This window comes from Stenella coeruleoalba, assembly GCF_951394435.1.
Source record: "Stenella coeruleoalba genome assembly, chromosome: 14".
Classification (NCBI taxonomy): Eukaryota; Metazoa; Chordata; class Mammalia; order Artiodactyla; family Delphinidae; genus Stenella; species Stenella coeruleoalba.
Window position 1 is genome coordinate 23936791 of NC_137160.1, and position 22504 is coordinate 23959294.

The window sequence follows — 22504 nt, forward strand, 5'->3', positions numbered from 1 at the left end:
CTCACCCCAAATATAAATGATTAGTTCTAGTTCAGCTTAATTCTTTCTCCGTGAAGACTCCCTGATTACCCCAGCCAACCTCAACATCTTTCCCTCCAGTTTCTTTCAGCATGTTTACCACCTTTATCACATACTGCCGTGTGGTTTACTTCTTCTGTACACTTCTCTCCTCTTCAAGTGCGGATGCTCTTAGAAAATCCAGACCACGTCTGACTTTTTATTCCAGTGTCCCACTCAGTATATGTGTAGGACATACACGTATACCCAGACATACACATACACATATACCCAGAATAAAAACTGGGTGTTCAGTGCTAGATGTAGCATTTTAGGGTGGGTGAGTTGTTGAAGTCATGGCTCATATCTCTAAAGACAGGAAGATAAAGTTCTTCATCTATGTGATTCTTAACTGGGCAGCTGTCATGATAGTAGCTAACAATACGTGTGCCCTTATGTTCTGCCAGGCGCTGTTCTCACTGCTCTCATGGGCCATGACATTTCGTCTTCACACTAACCCTCTAAAAGGGATACTTCTATGATCCCCACTTGACAGATGAAGATACTGCCGTGCAAGTTTATGTGACTTGCCCCAAATCACACATGCAGCTATAAGTGATCACGTCATGATTGAAACCCAGGTCTGCGTGGCCTGAGACACTCCCCCTTTTAACTCTGGAGCCAAATAATGCTTGTGGTGCCGAGTGTATATGATTTGGCCGTTGAATTAAGACAGATGCCCCTGTGTATGGAAATAATGCGGGAAGGCTCTGCAGAGGAAGCAGGAATGAGCCTTGGTGGGTGGACAGAATGCGGCGGGCAGAGAAGAGGAGTATCCCAGGTGCGAATAAGAATGTGCACAGAGCTGAAGATGCTGAGATGGCTCGTGTGCTGCCAGTCACTGTTCTTTAGTCTGTGCTTGGCCCCTGACCTTGAGCTCCAGGGTGCCTGTGCAGGAGGGGGTGGGCTCTCCCCCTCCCCTGTTCCACTCCTTTGCCGTGTGGCACTCACTGCTTGTCTTGTGTTTTTCAGCTTTGACCCGAAGAGAGCAGTGCAGCAGCTCCGAGCGTGCGGGGTGTTGGAGACCATTCGGATCAGCGCAGCTGGCTACCCGTCCAGGTACCGCGGCCCCTGGAGCCTGGCTCCCCAGGGAACCCTCTTATGTGCTGTCCCCCAAGACAGAGCCTCCAGAAATGTTCCCCAACACTGAGGGCTCAAGCAGGGCGCTGACAGACAAAAGAATTTCAGTTTGGGCTGAGAAATATGGGTGTCAATGGTAACATCCTCCTGGACAGCTTTTCAGATTTCAACTTGGCATTGGTCTGGGTGTCGGGCTGGCTGGAGTTGCCAAGGGGATTTCTCCTGTGCCCAAGTCCTACCTTGTCCTCTTTACCTTTTGCTTGTTTGTTCTTTATTGTGGCAAAATACACTAACATTTACCATCTTGATCATTTTTAAGTGTACAGTTCAGTGGTACCAAGTCCATTCATACTTGTACAAGCATCACCGCTGTTCATCCACAGAACTCCTTCATCTTGCAAAACGGAGACTGTGCCCATTAAGCACTACTCACATTGCCTCCACTGGCAGCCAGCGTGCTACTTTCTGTCTCTGTGATTTTGATGACTCTACACTGATGATTCGTGTAAGTGGAATCATGCAGTACTCGTCTTTTAGTGCGTGGCCTATTTCACTTCTCATAATGTCTTTAAAATTCATCCGTGTTGTAGCATGTGTCAGAACTTCCTTTTCTAAGGCTGAATAATATTCCCTTATATGTAGAGACCACATTTTGTTTATCTATTCATCTGTCAATGGGCCCCTTTACCTTTTAATATAGAATCAGATATATGATGGAAAATGTCATTTCTTTGAGCTAAAAGACCGCTATCACGATCTGATTTGCATTGTGGATAGGCCGCTGAGCCACCCCAGTGTCTGTTAAGCTGTGCCAAGACCGTGGATCCCCTCTGCTGGACACTGGCCTGAAATAGGGGCAGGGTGCAGATAGCGCCCAACTAGCCCCCGTGAAATCACGTAAGCCAAACATCTTCTGCCAGGAACTGGAGCTGAACAGGGCACTGTAGCAACCCAGAGCCTGTGGTATTTCCCACAGGGACCCACCTGTCTGAAGAAGGTCCTCTAAGTGTCAGAAGGAGGAAGGAGCCAGAAATGGGGAGGAGGAGAGGCAGCCCAGCCCCCCTCCTGCCATCTCCACCTGGCACTTTCCCACTGCAGCTGAGGAGACATCCATATGCAGTGGTCAGTTACCCAGAAACAACTTAACCATCAACGGCTCCCAGATGTTGCACCTGGGAAGGAAGTTGCTGATGGAATTAGGAATTTGCATTTGACCTGGAAGGTGCAAAGAACTGTCACTAATCTGCAGCACCCATGCAGCTTCTCAAAACCCAGCAGGTTCAAGCATTGCTCAGAATGATCTGCTCCAGCTGGAGGTAGAAGGCTGCTCTTACTGTCTTTCAACCACATCTCTCTTCTTAGAACAGACAAGGAGTGTCCTGGGGCTCCATCTCATTTTTGGACCTTGGGGTCTGAACACAACTGGCTAACAACTCCACGATTAACGAGGTGGGCCGCGCTTGCCCTTCTTAGGTGAAGGCTCTGTGCTCCTTCTTCCTGCCCTGCAGCGTCCACATCAGCCTTTTGATTGAGCGGAAGGGGCTCAGGCTGCAGGCACAGTGGTTCAATCTTGAGTTCAAGTATTGTAGCCTGGCTGATTGGATGGCCTTTCAGTGACGGTCCAAGCACAGGGTTCAGACCAGGCATAGTTTGTTCCACTTAAGAACTTGACAAGGACGCTAGGGAGCTGTCGAGCCACTGGTTTTCAAACCGTGTTCTACTGGCAGCCGGGCCCCACTCCGGCTCCTGGTTCTTCTATCTGCTGGGCTCCCGGAAAGGTTTCTTTAATCCCCCATCTTGAGTCCAGTGTCTCTCAAAACTGCATCGCAACCCACTAGGGGGTCAGGAAAGCAATTTAATGGGCTGTGGCCAACATCTTGTTTGTTTAACGAAATAACTTCAGATGGAAAATAGAAGGTGGCAGTTTGCGGCAGAAAGTGTGTTGTGGCCTGAGCTCACTTTAGCTGTACGTGTAGGTGTGGGTGCTTCCTGATTTAACATGCACCTTCACCAGGGAGGCCCCAAGAAGGAAGTGAGCTGCCCAGGGTCACCAGCTGGCTGTGCTCGGGCTGGACTAGAATCACCCTGCCCTGCTCTGCCGGGTGGTGGTTGGCAAACATCTTAACTGCTTACGTCAGTGAAGCGTTTCTTCACTCTTCTTCCAAACAGGTGTCTCGGAGGAGTGAGGGGACAGGTGGGGTCCTGTGGGCTGGGCCCAGGCTGGAGGCCTGGTGTGGAGCTGCTCCCTGCCCTCTCCAGCTTGTAAATAAAAGACCAGACTGCAGAAGCGCGGCCTGGACTGGAGCCATCAGAACCTGGTGGTTGGGCCTTGGGCTTCAGAGTCAGGCCTAGATTTCAGTGTCAGCTCCCAGACTCCTAGGCTGGGTGACCACAGGCGAGTAAATTAATCTCTCTGAGCCTGGGTTCCCTCATTATTTAGTAGAATGATCATACTTATTTCATAGACTGTTGTGATAAATGAGGTAATGCATCTGAAGTCCTCAGCACAGGCACATAAGCATTTAATAACATATTTATTCCTCATCCAGATATGAGCGAGAAGCTGCATCCTTCTGGGGTAATTATCAGGGTAGGACATGTCTATATCAGACATTTCTAGCTTTGTTTTTGTGAAATCCTGATGTACCTGGTCGCCTCAAAAGAGCATTCTGGAGTTTTCAGAACTCTCCAAGCAATTGAAAAGGTCAGTCTAAGAATTGTCTAAAGTACGTCAAAACAGAGTAGAGCTGAGATGTCCCATGTTAAACTGTGGAGGGTCCCTGTGCAGGAAACTTAGGGATCACAGGTCCTCACAAGCATACCTGTGCTGTACAGTGCAGAGGTCTGGAGGTAAGCAGAGAAACCCAGGCGCTCATCTTTTTGTGTAACATATAATGGGTGCTAATGCTGGGCCTGTCCAATGGGAGGCGTGAACATTGGGACCCTCTGAATATGAGATAGTCTAAGGTAGATGGAAGCTTGGGGACCCGTCTCAGTATACAAGGAGCCCCCTGTTTCGCCAAGAACTTTCTAACAGAATGAATTGCTTAATAGTAGGACAAATGGCTTGCAGAGGGCATGACCCTCTTTTCTTGGAGAACGTCAAGGAAAGGCTAGAAGTCTTTGAGTCTGACACGCTTAACCGTAGATCATGCTTCAGGCAGAGGCCCCTGCTCACCTCTGTCACCTCTGATCCACCCGTGGAGCTTCCTCGCAGCCTCACTGTGAAAGCAATCGGAGTGACAGCGTGTGCCACCCACTGGTTTTGCTGACACAGTACAAAACCATCCGTTTTGGAGGTGGAAGAGGAAGGGGAGAGCGTTTTACTCCTGTGGTCTCCCATGAGTTTTTGTAGCATGAGAAGGTTTTCTTGCCTTCATGGTATCCCTTTCTCCTGTTAATCTGTCCTTCCACAGCATGTCTCATCCCGTATCGAGCATCTAGCTCCATGCCGATTGCTCTGAGGGGATTCGGGATGTAAGGCATGGCCTCTGCCCACCAGGAGCTCACAGTCTAGGAGGAGTGAGTGCTACACGCCTAAAGCAGTTAGAGAACAACTGACTGTTGTAGGTGCAAGTTTAGGAGGAAACATGTCTTCATGGAGGAGGTAAGACGTGAGCTGGACCTTGAAGGGTGAGGAGTATTCGGATTGATGCGGAGGCAGCGGGAGGTTACGGCCAGTCAGGGCGCGGCGTGTGGTCCAGGTCTGGAAGGGGTGGTAGGTTGCTCTTCCTGTCCAGTGATGGGGGAGATCAGCTCAGTGCCCGTTCCCCCTGCTCAGTCCTCCAGTCTTAGCGTGCCAGGGGTGCTTTTCGCCTCATCCAGACAGCCCCTTCCTTGGCAGCCAAGAGAATGCATTCCCTCCGAGTCTTTCGATTCATGTGGAGAACCACTTCTGCTGTTCATTCCACCTGGCTGCAGACAGAGTTGCCAGTGAAGTGGAGACGCCCACAGACTTGCTGGCCTCTTACGGGGCAGCTGATGGGTGTCTTTCCCTTCCTCCCTAATTGTTTCAGACTTATTCCCAGCAGATAATTACAAGGGCATCTGTACCTTTTGCTTTTGTAATTGCAAAACACAGTTGGATGATGGAAAGGTATTGTGGAGAAGGAAAGAAAGCCTGGTATTTTCTGGTATCACAGAAGATGTTACTTAATGCTGTGATTTAAATGTTTGGGATTAGATCCAGAACACTGCGTTCCATATCCTCCTCCTGTTTGCTATCGTAGCAGATTTTGCTGGAGGGTCAAAGAGAGGATTTCCTCCCCAAACTGCCATTTGAAATACTAACTTTTGGAAAGAGGCACCATAGTGTTGTGCCACCTTTGTTAGTGTTGAGACGGAGTTGAATCCTCCATATTATTTCAGCTGGATCCTAACTTCTCCCACCGCCAAGTCACAGCACCTCGGGTGGCATTTCTTTGGAAGGTGAGTGGTGAGAGGGAAGGGCTGCGGGGCAAACCGCCACACCCGGCGTCTCTGGCTCTGCACGTGGCCTGACTTTCGGTAGCTGCCAGCCTTGGTAGCCACGTGGAGTGACCTCGCTGGTTAAAAACAAAATGCTACCTAACTGCTTCATCCAGAAGCCTGGTGTGTGTCTGCTGTGTCTGGGGGTGAAGTGAGTGAGGTTTAACGGATACTGTGTGCCTGTCAAGGTGTTTGCCACTGAAGGAAACACACAGGTGTCACGTGTGCTCCCTCAGTGTAGAGGTGAGCAGTCGTTTTGTTGACCTGACTCGAGGAGACCTTCGTGGGACCAGAGGGTCATCACGAAAAGACTTCAGCTCCCGTGGCTGCCGAGACGCGGTGCAGCCAGGTGATGCCACGTGCGTGAGCTCGTCAGGCAGCCATAGCTCCGCACAGCTGTCTCCAAAGGAAACTTGAATGGCTTCTTTGATTACGCGGATTACAACTCATAACATTTGCCTACATTTCTCCTTCTGTGGCCACAGGGCAGGTATCACTTTACAGGGAAGAACATGGCAAAGGGAAAGGGAACGCATGGTCCAGGGTGGCAGGGACTTGTGATGAAATGTCCAGGGGGCTCTTCCCCAAGGAGCCCGAGCCAAAAGCAGCCCTTTTCAGCTGGGATCTCAGGCCGGGTCCCTGCATCCAGCCTACCGATGCCCTGGGTGTGGAGCTCTTAGCCCTGTTCCGAAATTAATAGATGCCAGTGGCCACACAGTCCACCAAGCCAGAGAGGATGAATGCAGAGTCGCTGGCCAGCCGCGGCCTCCGGCGCTCCCTCACCCTGGTCTCAGGCTTCAGTATACCTGTCTGTTTTTATCCTCCCTAAGAACTATGGCCCTCTGTGAGTCTGATTTAAAATGAACATGTATCACTCAAGTTGAAATGCGACAGTGGCTAAGATAAATATCCATGATCACGTCCATAAAGCACCGTGATAAATGCGCTGTCCAGGAAGACAAGCTCGTCCCCCAGCACCTGACTCCCAGCCCCGCCCCCCAGGAGGTGTCTTACGCCTCTGCAGTCACCTGTCTCCCTCCTCGGGGGGCTTCAGAGCAGCTTTGTGTCCTGGAGGAATTGTGAAGCAAATTCCACTTAAGCAAAACAAGCGTGTGGTGGGGGCGAGGAGAGAGGGGAGCTGCTTGAATATGCAGTATTTATATCCTAGGAAAAAAACTCACCGTAACTCTTCACTCTACCTCACAGTCACGTCAGAAAAACTCATTGGTGCTTTCCGAAAAGACTTCCACTCCTTCCCCAGCTTCACCCCCTGCCCCATAGGGACTAAGTAGCATAGGATTGGAGAACTGGATGGAGGCTTGAGAAATTGCTTGGTTCACCTTCCTATTTAATCATGATTAAACAAAGGGACACATAGCTACTCGCCTTGCTTTTAAAAATCCAACCAAGAAAGAAGAATTTGGAACTTATTTTGCAGCAAAATAATTTTTTATCTCAGCTCTTCCTGCCCTTAGTTCTGGCCCTTTCTCCCCCTGAGCGCTGTGCTCATTTCCGGGCACCAGGGTCTGACACAGGGTTCTTGACCACGGCTGCACATCACAGTCACGTGGAAGCGTTCCCAGAAGCCAGGAGCCGCCTCAGACTCAGAGTCTGCCTTCGACAAGATTTCCCAGGTGATTTTTAGATGCATCCTGCCCTGCAGCTGTCGCCCAGAGGGAAGTGTTGGCCCCTGGTAAACCGCAGCCACTTGACTGTCTGAGGGCAGTGCGGGACGCCTAGATTTGCCTCTGTCCTCACCTGGCATCTCGGCTCCAGCATGGAGCCACTGGGGAAGGCTTGTGTCTCCCTTCCCCTGCAGTAGGGCTTAGCGACCTTCAGACCCAGGGCCACCTTGGGGTCTCAGCCTGTGTTCCACTGAGAGGCCCAGGACGTACGTGGGGGATAAAGGGAGAGGCAAATACGGGGTATCCGTGGCAGGGTGAGCACCCTGTCACCTTTGCACTGGGAACCCATGCATGAGTATCATCTTCCTATAAATTGGCCTATTCCGGATATTTCATCTAAATGGAATCACACATGTGATCAACATGTGGCCTTTTATGTCAGGTTTCTTACACTTAGGATAATATTTTCAAGGTTCATCCATCTTGTAGCATGCATCAGAACGTTATTCCTTTATAATGCTTAACACTATTTTATTGTAAGAATACACCACGTATTATTTTACCCATTCATCAGTTGATGGGCATTTGGATTTTTTTTTTAATTTTTTAACATCTTTGTTAGAGTATAATTGCTTTACAATGGTATGTCAGTTTCTGCTTTATAACAAAGTGAATCAGTTATACATATGTCCCCATATCTCTTCCCTCTTGCATCTCCCTCCCTCCCACCATCCCTATCCCACCCCTCTAGGTGGTCACAAAGCACTGAGCTGATCTCCCTGTGCTATGCAGCTGCTTCCCACTAGCTATCTGTTTTACGTTTGGTAGTGTACATATGTCCATGCCACTCTCTAACTTTGTCCCAGCTTACCCTTCCCCCTCCCCGTATCCTCAAGTCCATGCTCTAGTAGGTCTGTGTCTTTATTCCCGTCTTGCCCCTAGGTTCTTCTGACCATTTTCTTTTTTTTCTCTTTCTGACTTACTTCACTCTGTATGACAGTCTCTAGGTCCATCCACCTCACTACAAATAACTCAATTTTGTTCCTTTTTATGGCTGAGTAATATTCCATTGTATATATGTGCCACATCTTCTTTATCCATTCGTCTGTTGATGGACACTTAGGTTGCTTCCATGTCCTGGCTATTGTAAATAGAGCTGCAATGAACATTTTGGTACATGACTTTTTGAATTATGGTTTTCTCAGGGTATATGCCCAGTAGTTGGATTGCTGGGTCATATGGTAGTTCTATTTTTAGTTCTTTAAGGAACCTCCATACTGTTCTCCATAGTGGCTGTATCCATTTACATTCCCACAAACAGTGCAAGAGGGTTCCCTTTTCTCCACATCCTCTCCAGCATTTATTGTTTCTAGATTTTTTGATGATGGCCATTCTGACTGGTGTGAGGTGATACCTCATTGTGGTTTTGATTTGCATTTCTCTAATGATTAGTGACGTTGAGCATTCTTTCATGTGTTTGTTGGCAATCTGTATATCTTCTTTGGAGAAATGTCTGTTTAGGTCTTCTGCCCACTTTTCGATTGGGTTGTTTGTTTTTTTGATATTGAGCTGCATGAGCTGCTTTTATGTTTTGGAGATTAATCCTTTGTCAGTTGCTTCATTTGCAAATATTTTCTTCCATTGTGAGGGTTGTCTTTTGGTCTTGTTTATGGTTTCCTTTGCTGTGCAAAAGCTTTGAAGTTTCATTAGGTCCCATTTGTTTATTTTTGTTTTTATTTCCATTTCTCTAGGAGGTGGGTCAAAAAGGATCTTGCTGTGATTTATGTCATAGAGTGTTCTTCTTATGTTTTCTTCTAAGAGTTTGATGGTGTCTGGCCTTACATTTAGGTCTTTAATCCATTTCGAGTTTATTTTTGTGTATGATGTTAGGGAGTATTCTAATTTCATTCTTCTACATGTTGCTGTCCAGTTTTCCCAGCACCACGTATTGAAGAGTCTGTCTTTTCTCCACTGTATATTCTTGCCTCCTTTATCAAAGAGAAGGTGACCATATGTGTGTGGGTTTATCTCTGGGCTTTCTGTCCTGTTCCATTGATCTATATTTCTGTTTTTGTTCCAGTACCATACCGTCTTGATTACTGTAGCTTTATAGTATAGTCTGAAGTCCGGGAGCCTGATTCCTCCAGCTCCGTTTTTCTTTCTCAAGACCGCTTTGGCTATTCGGGGTCTTTTGTGTTTCCATACAAATTCTGAAATTTTTCGTTCTAGTTCTGTGAAAAATGCCAGTGGTAGTTTGATAGGGATTGCATTGAATCTGTAGATTGCTTTGGGTAGAAGAGTCATTTCCACAGTGTTGATTCTTCCAATCCAAGAACATGGTATATCTCTCCATCTATTTGTATCATCTTTAATTTCTTGCATCAGTGTCTTATAGTTTTCTGCATACAGGTCTTTTGTCTCCTTAGGTAGGTTTATTCCTATATATTTCATTCTTTTTGTTGCAATGGTAAATGAGAGTGCTTTCTTAATTTCACTTTCAGATTTTTCATCATGTATAGGAATGCAAGAGATTTCTGTGCATTAATTTTGTATCCTGCTACTTTACCAAATTCATTGATTAGCTCTAGTAGTTTTCTGGTAGCATCTTTAGGATTCTCTATATATAGTATCATGTCATCTGCAAACAGTGACAGCTTTACTTCTTCTTTTCCTATTTGGATTCCTTTTATTTCTTTTTCTTCTCTGATTGCTGTGGCTAAAACTATGTTGAATAATAGTGGTGAGAGTGGGCAACCTTGTCTTGTTCCTGATCTTAGTGGGAATGGTTTCAGTTTTTCACCATTGAGGACGATGTTGGCTGTGTGTTTTTCATATATGGCCTTTATTATATTGGGGAAAGTTCCCTCTATGCCTGCTTTCTGGAGGGTTTTTATCATAAATAGTTGTTGAATTTTGTCAAAAGCTTACTCTGCATCGATTGAGATGATCATATGGTTTTTCTCCTTCAATTTGTGTAAATGATGTATCACGTTTATTGATTTGCATATATTGAAGAATCCTTGCATTCCTGGGATAAACCCTACTTGATCATGGTGTATGATCCTTTTAATGTGCTGTTGGATTCTGTTTGCTAGTACTTTGTTGAGGAGTTTTGCATCTATGTTCATCAGTGATATTGGTCTGTAGTTTTCTTTCTTTGTGACATCTTTGTCTGGTTTTGGTATCAGAGTGATGGTGGCCTCGTAGAATGAGTTTGGGAGAGTTCCTCCCTCTGATATATTTTGGAAGAGTTTGAGAAGGATAGGTGTTAGCTCTTCTCTAAATGTTTGATAGAATTCCCCTGTGAAGCCATCTGGTCCTGGGCTTTTGTTTGTTGGAAGATTTTTAATCACAGTTTCAATTTCAGTGCTTGTTATTGTCTGTTTATATTTTCTATTTCTTCCTGGTTCATTCTCAGAAGGTTGTGCATTTCTAAGAATTTGTCCATTTCTTCCAGGTTGTCCATTTTATTGGCAGGTAGTTGCTTGTAGTAATCTCTCATGATCCTTTGTATTTCTGCAGTGTCAGTTGTTACTTCTCCTTTTTCATTTCTAATTCTGTTGATTTGAGTCTTCTCCCTTTTTTTCTTGATGAGTCTGGCTAATGTTTTATCAATTTTGTTTATCTTCTCAAAGAACCAGCTTTTAGTTTTATTGATCTTTGCTATCGTTTCCTTCATTTCTTTTTCATTTATTTCTGTCTGATCTTTATGATTTCTTTCCTTCTGCTAACTTTGGGGGGGGGGGTTTGTTCTTCTTTCTCTGATTGTTTTAGGTGTAAGTTTAGGTTGTTTATTTGAGGTATTTCTTATTTCTTAAGGTAGGCTTGTATAGCTATAAACTTCCCTCTTAGAACTGCTTTTGCTGCATCCCATAGCTTTTGGGTTGTTGTGTGTTCATTGTCATTTGTTTCTAGGTATTTCTGATTTCCTTTTTGATTTCTTCGGTGATCTCTTAGTTATTAAGTAGTGTGTTGTTTAGCCTCCTTGTGTTTGTATTTCTTACAGAGTTTTTCCTGTAATTGATATCTAGTCTCATAGCGTTGTGGTCAGAAAAGATACTTGATACAATTTCAATTTTCCTAAATTTACCAAGGCTTGATTTGTGACCCAAGATATGATCTATCCTGGAGAATGTTCCATGAGCACTTGAGAAGAATGTGTATTCTGTTGCTTTTGGATGGAATTCCTATAAATATCAATTAAGTCCATCTTGTTTAATGTATCATTTAAAGCTTGTGTTTTTTATTTATTTTCATTTTGGATGATCTGTCCATTGGCGAAAGTGGCGTGTTAAAGTACCCTACTGTGATTGTGTTACTGTCGACTTCCCCTTTTATGGCTGTTAGTATTTGCCTTATGTATTGAGCTGCTTCTTTGTTGGGTGCATAAGTATTTACAATTGTTATATCTTCTTCTTTGATCGATCCCTTGATCATTATGTAGTGTCCCTCTTTGTCTCTAGTAATAGTCTTTGTTTTAAAGTCTGTTTTGTCTGATATGAGAATTGCTACTCCAGCTTTCTTTTGATTTCCATTTACATGGAATATCTTTTTCCATCCCCTCACTTTCAGTCTGAATGTGTCCCTAGGTCTGAAGTGGGTCTCTTGTAGCCAGCATATATATGGGTCTTGTTTTTGTATGGACATTTGGATTATTTCCACTTCTTAACGAGTATGAATAATACTGCTCTGAATATTCATGCACATAGTTTTGTATGCATGTATATTTTATTTCTTCTATTTATACCTAGAGGGAGGATTGCTGGGTAATATGATAACTCTTTACTCTTTCAAGAAACTGCCACTGTTTTCCAGCATGGCTGTACCATTCTACATTCTCACCAGCAATGGATGGGGCTTCCCATATCTATACATTCTTGCCAACACTTGTTATTGTCTGTCTGTTTTTGTTATAGCCATCCTAGTGGGTGTCAAGTGGCATCCCACTGTGATTTGATTTGCATTTCTCTGATGATTAATGAGGTTGAGCATCTTTCCATGTGCTTATTGGCCATTCATATATCTTCTTTGGAGAAGTGGTATGCAAATCACCTGCCCATTTTTAAATTGGGTTAGTTGTCTCTTTGGTGTTGAGTTGTAGGAGTTCTTTATTTATTCTAGTAACTAGATCCTTATCAGATATATGCCTGGCAAATATTTTCTCGCATTCTGTGGGGTGACTTTTCACTTTCTTGATGGTGTCCTTTGAAGCATAAAAGCTTTTCATTTAGCAAGCGTCCAATGTATCTATTTTTTTCTCTGAGATTGTTTGCCCAATCCAAGGTCACAGAGTTTTACACCTATGTTTTCTTCTAAGAGTTTTATAGGTTTAGGTTTTTAATCGATTTGGGGTTAATCTATGTGTCATGTGAAGTAGAGGTCCAACCTCATCCTTTTGCATACAGATACCAGTTGTGCCAGCACCATTTGTTGAAAAGACCATATTGACTCTTGGTAGGCAAGATAAGGGGGTATCACGCCATTTTAGGATGACAAAACAGATCCCTTAAGAGTTAAGTGATCAGATTAAATCCTCACAGATAGCAAGGGGTGGAGTCATCACACCACACGGCCAGGGGTTAAGGATGCCTTCACTTGTGAGTCTTCTACAAAGTGCCCTCTCCTCTGACTTTGGTCTCTTGTGTTCCTTGGAAAATTTGGTCCATCCTTGATACAGTTCCAAGGAAAACTCCTGCATGCAACGTCATTTATTTCTCCGCTGGGTTGTTTCTTCAAAAGGGAGAACAAGAGAAGAGTATGGTGCTTGGTGTCTATCATGAAAATTGTTTCTGCAACTCGTATCTAGACAGACTCTGTTGGTCCTGGTTAACGGGCATCTCAGCATGGCTAAACACCTCTGCCCCGCAAATGTCTGTTGGCCCGTGTGTGAAACACTGGAGGGGACCAGCCCCCCGCCCCCGGCCCCTGGAGCTCACAGGCTCCTGAAGGTTCTCAAACTAGAAGAGAAGCATAACCCCTTATGTTCCGTGTTGACATGACCAGGATCTTTGCCTAAGTTGAATGTCACGGGGCCGTGAGGTATGTCAAAGTACAGGTTAACCCACCCAATCCTGACCTGAAAAGCCCTGATGGATTCGTCACCTTTTTCTTAGGGGTCCTTGTGGTAACCTGACATGCCATCTTCAGGGATTCCTCTTGTGGCCTGATGTCAGTGAAGTTGTGGGACTTAGCCTCATACTCTGGTCCTACTGGAGAGATTCAGAGCTTGTCTATACCAGCCAGTCCCCGCATGAGGAAGCCTGTCCAAGAGAAGGAAGCAAAGTGCGGCCACCTTGGCAGATCCACCCCATTGTACACACTGGTCCATTGGGGCCCTGCAGGCAGGCGTGTTCTGTGGGGCGTCCCCACGTGTAGATGTTTGGTACAGTATCAGGCTCCAGATGGGAACTCAGTCAAGCAAACATCCCCCCACTGCATGTGCTCCACCACACACTGTCTTGAGGCCTGAGGAGCTTGTAACGAGGAAGCACCTTTCCAGACTGGTGGGCTCTGCTGAACCCTTGACCTGGGGCAGCTCATCCGCCATGCCTGCTCCCACTTCTTCCCAGGAGCCGTCACAGGTCCTGGGCTTTCCCCACACCCAGCTGTGACCGCTCTACCGGTTGGCATGCCTGCTCCCCAGCAGACCAGAGACACATAGGGTGAAGTGGGCCTCAATTTCGGAGAAAACACAATATTAAAGTCTGGGACATTCAGCCAGACCCCTGGCGTGCGAGTCTGAATTCAGAGAGAACAGGGCTGAGTGAGTCCTGTCTCTGAGGCCCCTACGACTCCACATAGCCCAGGGTTGGGGCCACAGTTGAGGCCTGGAATACACTTAGGATGGGAGCTCTTCTCCCACTGCTAATATGGAATAGAATGGAAGAGCAGCTGGGCCCAGGGTGGGCTTAAAAGACACCCCCAGGCCATCGGCCACAGAGATGCCTGGGAGAGGGTGTCTCCAGGGCCACCCAACGAGGGGGGCATGGGGACCGGAGGAAGCAGCTTCACACTGCAGAGACGGATGGCAGTCATGGTCCATTGCTCTTAAGGTTCCTTGGACTAGGACTGTGTTCTGTTATACACGTTCCACACATGTTTGGGAACATTTTTGCATATCTTAATGAAGGGGTGGTGGGTAACGGTGGAAAGATGCTCTGTGTCCTGGGGAACTGTCCCACACACTGAGGAAGTGTCTGCCCCAGAGCCATTCCTGCCCTCCTTGAGAAACTCTGGTAGAGAGAAAAGTTTAACACTGGGTTCCAGCCATTTTAAAGCTCAGAAAATACCGAGTTTTTAAGATGTAGTAAGTGACTGCAGGTAAAGATACCATGCATGATAGGCGCTGGGAGGTTTAAAAAAAAGTATCGGAAGACGTATCCGAGCTTGGCCGGAGGCACAAGTCCAGCAGAGAAGCTAGCATGTACAAAAAAATATCCACAGTACAACGCAGAAAGCTCTGTGTCCCCCAGGGAAACGGGAATACTTCAAATGCTATGAGAGAGAGAGGTTTCGTGGTACGTAAGCTCCAGGGGAAACCTTGGGTACCTGTGGTGATAATAAGCGGTCTTTCCTAACTTTTACATGGGCACAGAAGACCTCCATCCAGATGTTCCTGCCAAAACAGAAAGTCTTGTTAAGAAATTCTACTTTTGGAAAAAGAATCACATATTCTATTTAGATTCCCTTGGAAGGTTTTCATCTTACGGATGAGGGAGCCTTTCCTGTGAAGATTTCATTTCTAAGAGCACAGAGGTCCACAGAAAACGGGATCCACGTTTGATTCTGGGTCCTTTGGTGAAGGACACGTACCTGCCTGGACCCTGTTGTGGTACCCCATGAGGGAGCGCCCACCCAAGCCCTTCCCTGTGGAAGTGCTGCGTTCTGCAGCATCCTCCTCCCCCATGGGTGTCACCTTGATGCAGCCATCTGAGGAAGCCTTTCAGAGAAATGGGGCAGGGCTTGGATGGGAAGGGAGAGTCACTTAGGTCTTTAGGAAGCGTTGCAGCTTTCCAAACCCTCCACATCCGTGAACTCACTGGCTACTGAAGTCCTGGGAGGTACTCGTGAGGTGGGTGATGTTCTCTCCACTTGCAGACAGGGGAGGTGAGGTGTCCAGTCTGTGACTTGCCTAAGGTCACACTGCCAGTCAGTGTCAGAGCGGGCTTCTCTGCTCCCGTCCTCCAAGTTTTTTCTGTATTGCGGTCACATCTCCCTACTCCCTCGCCATCTCCTGGAGCCTGTAACCTCCCAGAGTTATAGAACTGTCAGCAGTAAGTGGTTTTCAAATTAGAAGCATTGAAGGTTTTTAGCCCAGTGAAACGCTGCTCTAATTATTTCCCCAGAGAAATTGCAAGCTCATAGTGAGAAACCAGACAGATGAGGACATGGCTAACCGAAACTGCAGGAGGTGGAAAGTGGCCTCAGAAAGCCACGCCGAAAGTGCTGAGCCACCTTGAAGGGAGAGCCCACACCCCGCTGGGCGGGCAGGAAGGAGTGCATGACCCGGGTGAAACACTGATGGTGGGCGTGGGGAGTAAGGACACTTTTCATTCTCTTGGATTCTTGCCCAGATCCATCTTGCCCCACGTGGAAGTATCAGCAAACGGAATGGTCTATGTTTAAAACTTGGGGGCTGGTGCAGAAAGAGCCTAGAAAAAAATTCAACAGTGTTTGCATGTATTAAAAACAAAATGGGGCTTCCCTGGTGGCTCAGTGGTTGAGAGTCCGCCTGCCGATGCAGGGGACACGGATTCGTGTCCTGGTCTGGGAGGATCCCACATGCTGCGGAGCGGCTAGGCCCGTGAGCCATGGCCGCTGAGCCTGCGTGTCCGGAGCCTGTGCTCCGCAACAGGAGAGGCCACAACAGTGGAAGGCCCGCGTACCGCAAAAAAAAAAAACTGCACGTCTAATTTGCAGCTTATCCATCCAGCTCTCTGTTCCTGGGCCGCCAGTATTAGGTCGGTCAGGGCTTCAGAGTTTTCTTGACATTTGCTGTGCCTGATTGAAATCATTGAAGTAACGTTTAGCTGGGCGAATAATAAGTGTTTCCATTTTTAAAGCCTCCTGGTAGAGATTTCCAGTAATTAGGTGGGTTTGGTTCACGGTCCCAAAGGGCACAGAGCAGCAGAAACGCTACCTGGGCCCGATCCCAGCACCCTCTGCCGCCCCCTCCCGAAGGGGGGAACCCACACATTGTGAGCCTGCGGAGCAGGGCCATGCGCACACCTGGTCAGCTCCGAACAGAACAGATGCTGTCTTTCCCCTGTGACCTTGCATTTGTGACAGACAGGACACATTGAAAAGGTAAAGGGCATGGAAACAAAGTATATTAGTGGATGTCACGGTCTGGGGGGAGGGGAGAACAGGGAGTGACTGATACTAGGTGTCGGGTTTCGTTTGGGAGTGATGGAAATGTTCTGGAATTCAACATTGGGGATAGTTGCACGACTTTGTGAAGGTACTAAAAAACTATTGAATTGTATACTTTTAAAAAGGTACATCTTTACAGTATGTGTGTTATATCTCAAGCTGTTATTTAAAAAAAGGTAAGACACAAGCCATTTTATGTAGAGAAAAAAAAAAGATGGAAAAAAAAAGCCATTTTGTTATTTGCACCTTCTCTGAGACCCATGGCTGTGTTGTCTTCCACCAAACCAGGCGAGTGTCTTCAAAGGCATGGAGAGGCTCTGAGCTCAGTCTGTTTTCCTTCTCGTCCCAGGGAGTGGAGATGGGTGGCCTGGGAGGGAGGGGGAACCCAAGGACCACACTGGCATGCGACTGTGGAGGGCAAGGGGAGCAGCTCGCAGTGGCCCCTGATATTCCACAGTACTCATTTCTTTGGATAAAATTTCTAAAGGATCCCTTTTAAAAGCGAATGGGCTCCAGGAGAAGGGATGCAATCCGTTTATTCTGCATTAATACTTTAGAATGAGGGAGATTGAGTAACTGGACAGTCACTCAGCAAGGCCACAGGTGATGGTAAATGGTAACACACGATCTCAAGGCAGCACCTACATGATTTCCAAATGGGCACCGTGGACAGCATGTGGACCTCAAGACAGAGTGTGTGTGTAGCATCTCCTGATGCCTCCGAGGACTCGGAAGGAGTGGGGACAGATGGGCTGAATTCACCTTCAGAGGGACTTAGACTGCAAATTCAAAGTCTCCATAGAGTAGGATTGTGCTGCAACAGAACATGAGTTCCACGTAGAGGCTGTGAGCGTCCCCTGAAAACTGAGATGAGAAGCGAGGAGAATATGAGCGTCTGTGTGAACTGAGGTCGCTTTCAGGAGAAAGGGTCAGAGCCCGCCTGGAAAATGACGTCTTTGGTCATTGAAAAGACTGCATTTGTTTAAGTAGAGATCTCCTCAGAGGCCAAGGGATAAACTCAAGGCTCTCTTAAAGATTTCCTTCCAGAATGTACCAGAACGGCACTTACTTAAAAGGTAGTGAAATTATAAGTGCTCTTTATTTTATGTGTGTTGATGGACATTTTCTTTACAGTGGGCCTGCATTACTCTAATAAGCAGCGGGGGTGGTGTGGAATCATAAAGTCTACTTGCGGGAGAAAAATGACTCCTTCTAAGCTATACCAACATGTGTGAAAAGTGTATCTCCAGGGGTTAGAATATGGCCTCTCTTTACTTGCTAACATATGCTTTCCTGCATTAGAAAGTTTTCAGTGAGCTATATTAGCTTTAGTTTTATAAGAAGAAAAATCAAGCTGCATTCCAGGTAAGGCTCCCCCATTCCAGCAGCAGTGGAGTGGAGCGCCACGTTTTGGGGCAGAAACCTCCTGTGAGTGGTTCTGCCTCTGGTCAGCCCTCCCGGGGGAGCCTCCAATGCTTCCTTTTTCTTTCAGTCTTCCAGCCATGATTCTATAACTTAACTACACACTGAAATTCTCAGAAGGCATCAAGGGAGAACAGAATGCCCCGGAACGTGTTTTGCTGCTCTAAGAAGGGCTTTGTGCCAGGCGTATTGACCCCATGGGGCACTGTCTGAGATCACCCATGGCCCTTGTGTGGCTGAGAGGCAGGATGTGTCCCCTGATGCACCGGTTTTCCCTCCAGGTGGGCCTACCATGACTTCTACAACCGGTATCGGGTGCTGGTCAAGAAGAAAGAGCTAGCCAACACAGACAAAAAGGCCATCTGCAAGTCTGTGCTGGAGAGCCTCATTAAGGTGAGTTGCGCACGGCCGGACTGCGGGGCTCCAGGGGAGGCTCAGGCGCGGTGCCCTGGGATTAGGGGCGTGGGGGAGGTGTTAGCTGCCTTTCTGGTCTTCATCCCTCGTATTGAAACTGTTCCTGAGATATTAATCCATTTGCCTGTGTCAGCAGCTGTAAAGGAGAAGCCCCTTCACCTGCCTGGAGAACTTTCTAGCCTTTCCCACATCACAGCTCACATAGAAAATGAAATTGTTTATACAGCACGCTGGGGGTCACGACGAGGCTGCTCCTGGCTCCAAGCTGCTGGCCGGGATCTCTGGCTTCCCCAAAGCCTGGGGCTCCACAGCGCAGCCTGCCGGCACCAGTGCACCCCCCCGGGGGCTCTGATGTGGAGCCCGGGCACAGCCTGGGAGCCAGCGGAGGGGAAGATAGCTGTGCTTCTGGTAGCTTCCTCACTGCAGAGCCGGCCTCAGGCCCACCCCCAGATGCTTGTTTTAAATAAGGCAGTGGATTTCATTTTATTTGAAACAATCTGAACTCAACAGCTGACACTTGGGACTGGAGAACTATAGCAGAGCTCTTGGGGGCCTTTAGTGAGGGACAGATCCTTGAATAGTTCTTAGTTCCAGAGTATCCAGGGATTACAGCAGAGTATGGTACTTAATGGTCTCAATAAAGGGCTAAATTATATCAGAAATCTTCCTTTAAGAAGGTAAGAGAATTACATCTAAATTTTTAAATTTCTAAGTATTGTTTTGCTAGGAGACTCTATTCGTCTGGAGTATAGCTCATTGCCAGGTGATCAGCTTTCAAGGTCATATGTTATTCTGTGACAGTGACACAGTCACCCTCAGCGTTGTCTTAGCAGCTCAAGTCTGTAGCTGTGGACAGTGCAGAGTACTGTGCTAAATATTCCATAGAGTGAAAGGATGACAATCTCGTTAATTGAAGGTTGCAGTTGGTTCTCTGGACTCTGGTTAATTGAGGTTTTTGCTGTGGTGTATCTGTCGGTGTTTACATTTCAACGTGTCCTCTTTCAACGGGTGAGAAAAATGTGTTCAAGGTCAGCTGATTCTGGTTGCCGTGGAGCGTCGGGAGTCTTCCTTCTCTACTGGTACCAGGAGCCTCTTCGTGTAATCAAGGCTCACAAGTAGCCTGCGCTGCCATGGGGCTGCCTTCTCCTTTCTCCAGACTGTAGTTCCACACTTCCTCTGCCTTCCCTGGATTTCTCCAAGTTTCCAGCAGAACTGCTGCTTCCCAAACAGAGGGTACTCTGGAGGGGGCCCAGGTCCGACTGGCTGACTCAGCTTACCCCACTCTGCTCCCCTCCAGCTGGCAGGACCGAGTGCCACTGCTCTGTCCTGCTCGTGATACACTCAGGCCGCTGGCTTGTTAATGCCCAGCTTCCATGCCGACTCTGCCCTCCCAGTTTCCTCAATCCAGCGCTCTCTGAGCCCATACCATGCTGTCCTGTGCTCCAGATGTGTCTCCTTTCTTTCAGAGGATGGTCTTTATATTGACACTCTCCCCTAGTTATGAGTACTGAGCCTGACACACAGAAGTAACTCACCAAACATTTGTGGAATGAGTGAACAGGTGAATTCCCTAAAGTATGTGAATACGTGCTGTTTCCTCTGCCTGAAGTGCTTTTTCCTTCTTTTACCCGTCCGGCCAGGTTTTACTTTCCCTCTAGATTGAGCTCTAAAATGCTTTCTGGTCTTTGAAGCCTGTTCCTAGCCTCCCAGTCGGAGTTAGTCACTGGCTAACACCTCTCAACTTCTGTCTTCCATTTTTGCATTTCTCCCCTTGTATTGTAGTTAAGGGCTTCTTTTTCATTTCACCAGACTCTGAACAACTAAATGGCAAGGGCCCCACTGTCATTTGTTCCTGGCACAATAACTGGTCATCACAGGAGCTCTGATGTGAGCTCTTTGTGAGCTCTTTTGCTCTTTGTGCAGGTGGCTGCATGGGTGACATGAGCTTGTCCTGATGGAACCTGCCACCAGTGGCTCACGGTTATTAAGCACTTACTAGGAGTCAGACACTTTCCTAACTGCTTCACACACTTCATCTCATCCTAACATTTCCTCACGAGAAAGATACAACATGATGCCCATTTCACAGCTGAGGAAAACTGAGGCACAGGCAGCTGATATAAATTGCCCAAGGCGACTCAGGAGCCCCCACAGTCTTAACCACATCACCCGCTGAGTCTGACTGATTAATTAATGTCACTGTATAATTACCCTTCTTAGAGATGGAATAAGGATCAGTGCTTTAAGACTTACCTAGAGACCTTCTATTTCCTTTTTTGGTTTGTTTTTTCCCTTTTTTTGGGGACCACATCTTCTGGTCACCGATGCTAAGTGACTTGGGACTTCAAGCAACTGAGACTCGGCAAAGCCACACGTTAGACTAAAATGGCACATTCCAGCTCCCTGCCCTCTCCAGGAACGTGCTTAGTACATTTTATTTTATTTTATTTTATTTTATTTTATTTTATTTTATTTTAACACCTTTATTGGGGTATAATTGCTTTACAATGATGTGTTTAGTTTCTGCTTTATAACAAAGTGAATCAGTTATACATATACATATGTTCCCATATCTCTTCCCTCTTGAGTCTCCCTCCCTCCCACCCTCCCTATCCCACCCCTCCAGGTGTTCACAAAGCACCGAGCTAATCTCCCTGTGCTATGGGGCTGCTTCCCACTAGCTATCTACCTTACGTTTGGTAGTGTATATATGTCCATGCCACTCTCTCACTTTGTCACAGCCTACCCTTCCCCCTCCCCACATCCTCAAGTCCATTCTCTAGTAGGTCTGCGTCTCCATTCCCGTCTTACCCCTAGGTTCTTCATGACTATTTTTTTTTCTTAGATTCCATATATATGTGTTAGCATATGGTATTTGTTTTTCTCTTTCTGACTTACTTCACTCTGTATGACAGACTCTAGGTCCATCCACCTCACAACAAATAACTCAATTTCATTTCTTTTTATGGCTGAGTAATATTCCATTGTATATATGTGCCACATCTTCTTTATCCATTCATCTTTTGATGGAAACTTAGGTTGCTTCCATGTCCTGGCTATTATAAATAGAGCTGCAATGAAATTTTGGTACATGACTCTTTTTGCATTATGGTTTTCTCAGGGTATATGCCCAGTAGAGGGATTGCTAGGTCGTATGGTAGTGCTATTTGTAGTTTTTTAAGGAACCTCCATACTGTTCTCCATAGTGGCTGTATCAATTCACATTCCCACCAGCAGTGCAAGAGTGTTCCCTTTTCTCCACACCCTCTCCAGCATTTATTGTTTCTAGATTTTTTGAAGATGGCCATTCTGACTGGTATGAGATGATACCTCATTGTAGTTTTGATTTGCATTTCTCTAATGATTAATGATGTTGAGCATTCTTTCATGTGTTTGTTGGCAATCTGTATTTGTTCTTTGGAGAAATGTCTATTTAGGTCTTCTGCCCATTTTTGGATTGGGTTGTTTTTTTGTTATTGAGCTGCATGAACTGCTTGTAAATTTTGGAGATTAATCCTTTGTCGGTTGTTTCATTTGCAAATATTTTCTCCCATTCTGAGGGTTGTCTTTTGATCTTGTTTATGGTTTCCTTTGCTGCGCAAAAGCTTTGAAGTTTCATTAGGTCCCATTTGTTTATTTTTGTTTTTATTTCCATTTCTCTAGGAGGTGGGTCACAAAGGATCTTGCTGTGATTTATGTCATAGTACATTTTAGAGCAGAGTGATTAGGAGAGAAGCAGTGACGAAGGCGGCCTGTAGGCCGGGCAGTAGGCGCTCACCAGCCACATCCATTGGCCGGCAGCCACGGGGCAGGGGCTGCATCATGAGGTTGCTCACGATTGATAGTGTCATCCTGCAAGGATTGTAGGAATACCTCCATCTTTAGCCTGAATGTTTTTTCTTTAACTCCTCAAATGTTTATTGAGTTCTTCCTATGTACTAACCTGGAGTGGTCAGTGTGTGGGTTATTGAGAGTGTACTAGGTGGGCCCTGCCCTCCAGGACAGATGGTCATCTAGTGTGGTTATAGACATCACTGGCCGTCATGCAAACCTGAACCTTCATCCTG

The 22504-nt window shown here is 46.5% G+C and overlaps 1 protein-coding gene across 2 annotated transcripts in view; it reads left to right on the plus strand.

Annotated features, from left to right (window-relative positions):
* The window catches only part of MYO5B (myosin VB), a 384462-nt gene that overhangs the window by 300157 nt on the left and 61801 nt on the right, over nucleotides 1-22504 (plus strand). For both annotated transcript variants that reach the window (XM_079943248.1, XM_079943249.1), the window contains exons 17-18: nucleotides 1030-1116; nucleotides 18305-18416. In XM_079943248.1, coding sequence (XP_079799374.1) covers nucleotides 1030-1116; nucleotides 18305-18416 — 199 coding nt within the window. The remainder of the gene's footprint in view (nucleotides 1-1029; nucleotides 1117-18304; nucleotides 18417-22504) is intronic.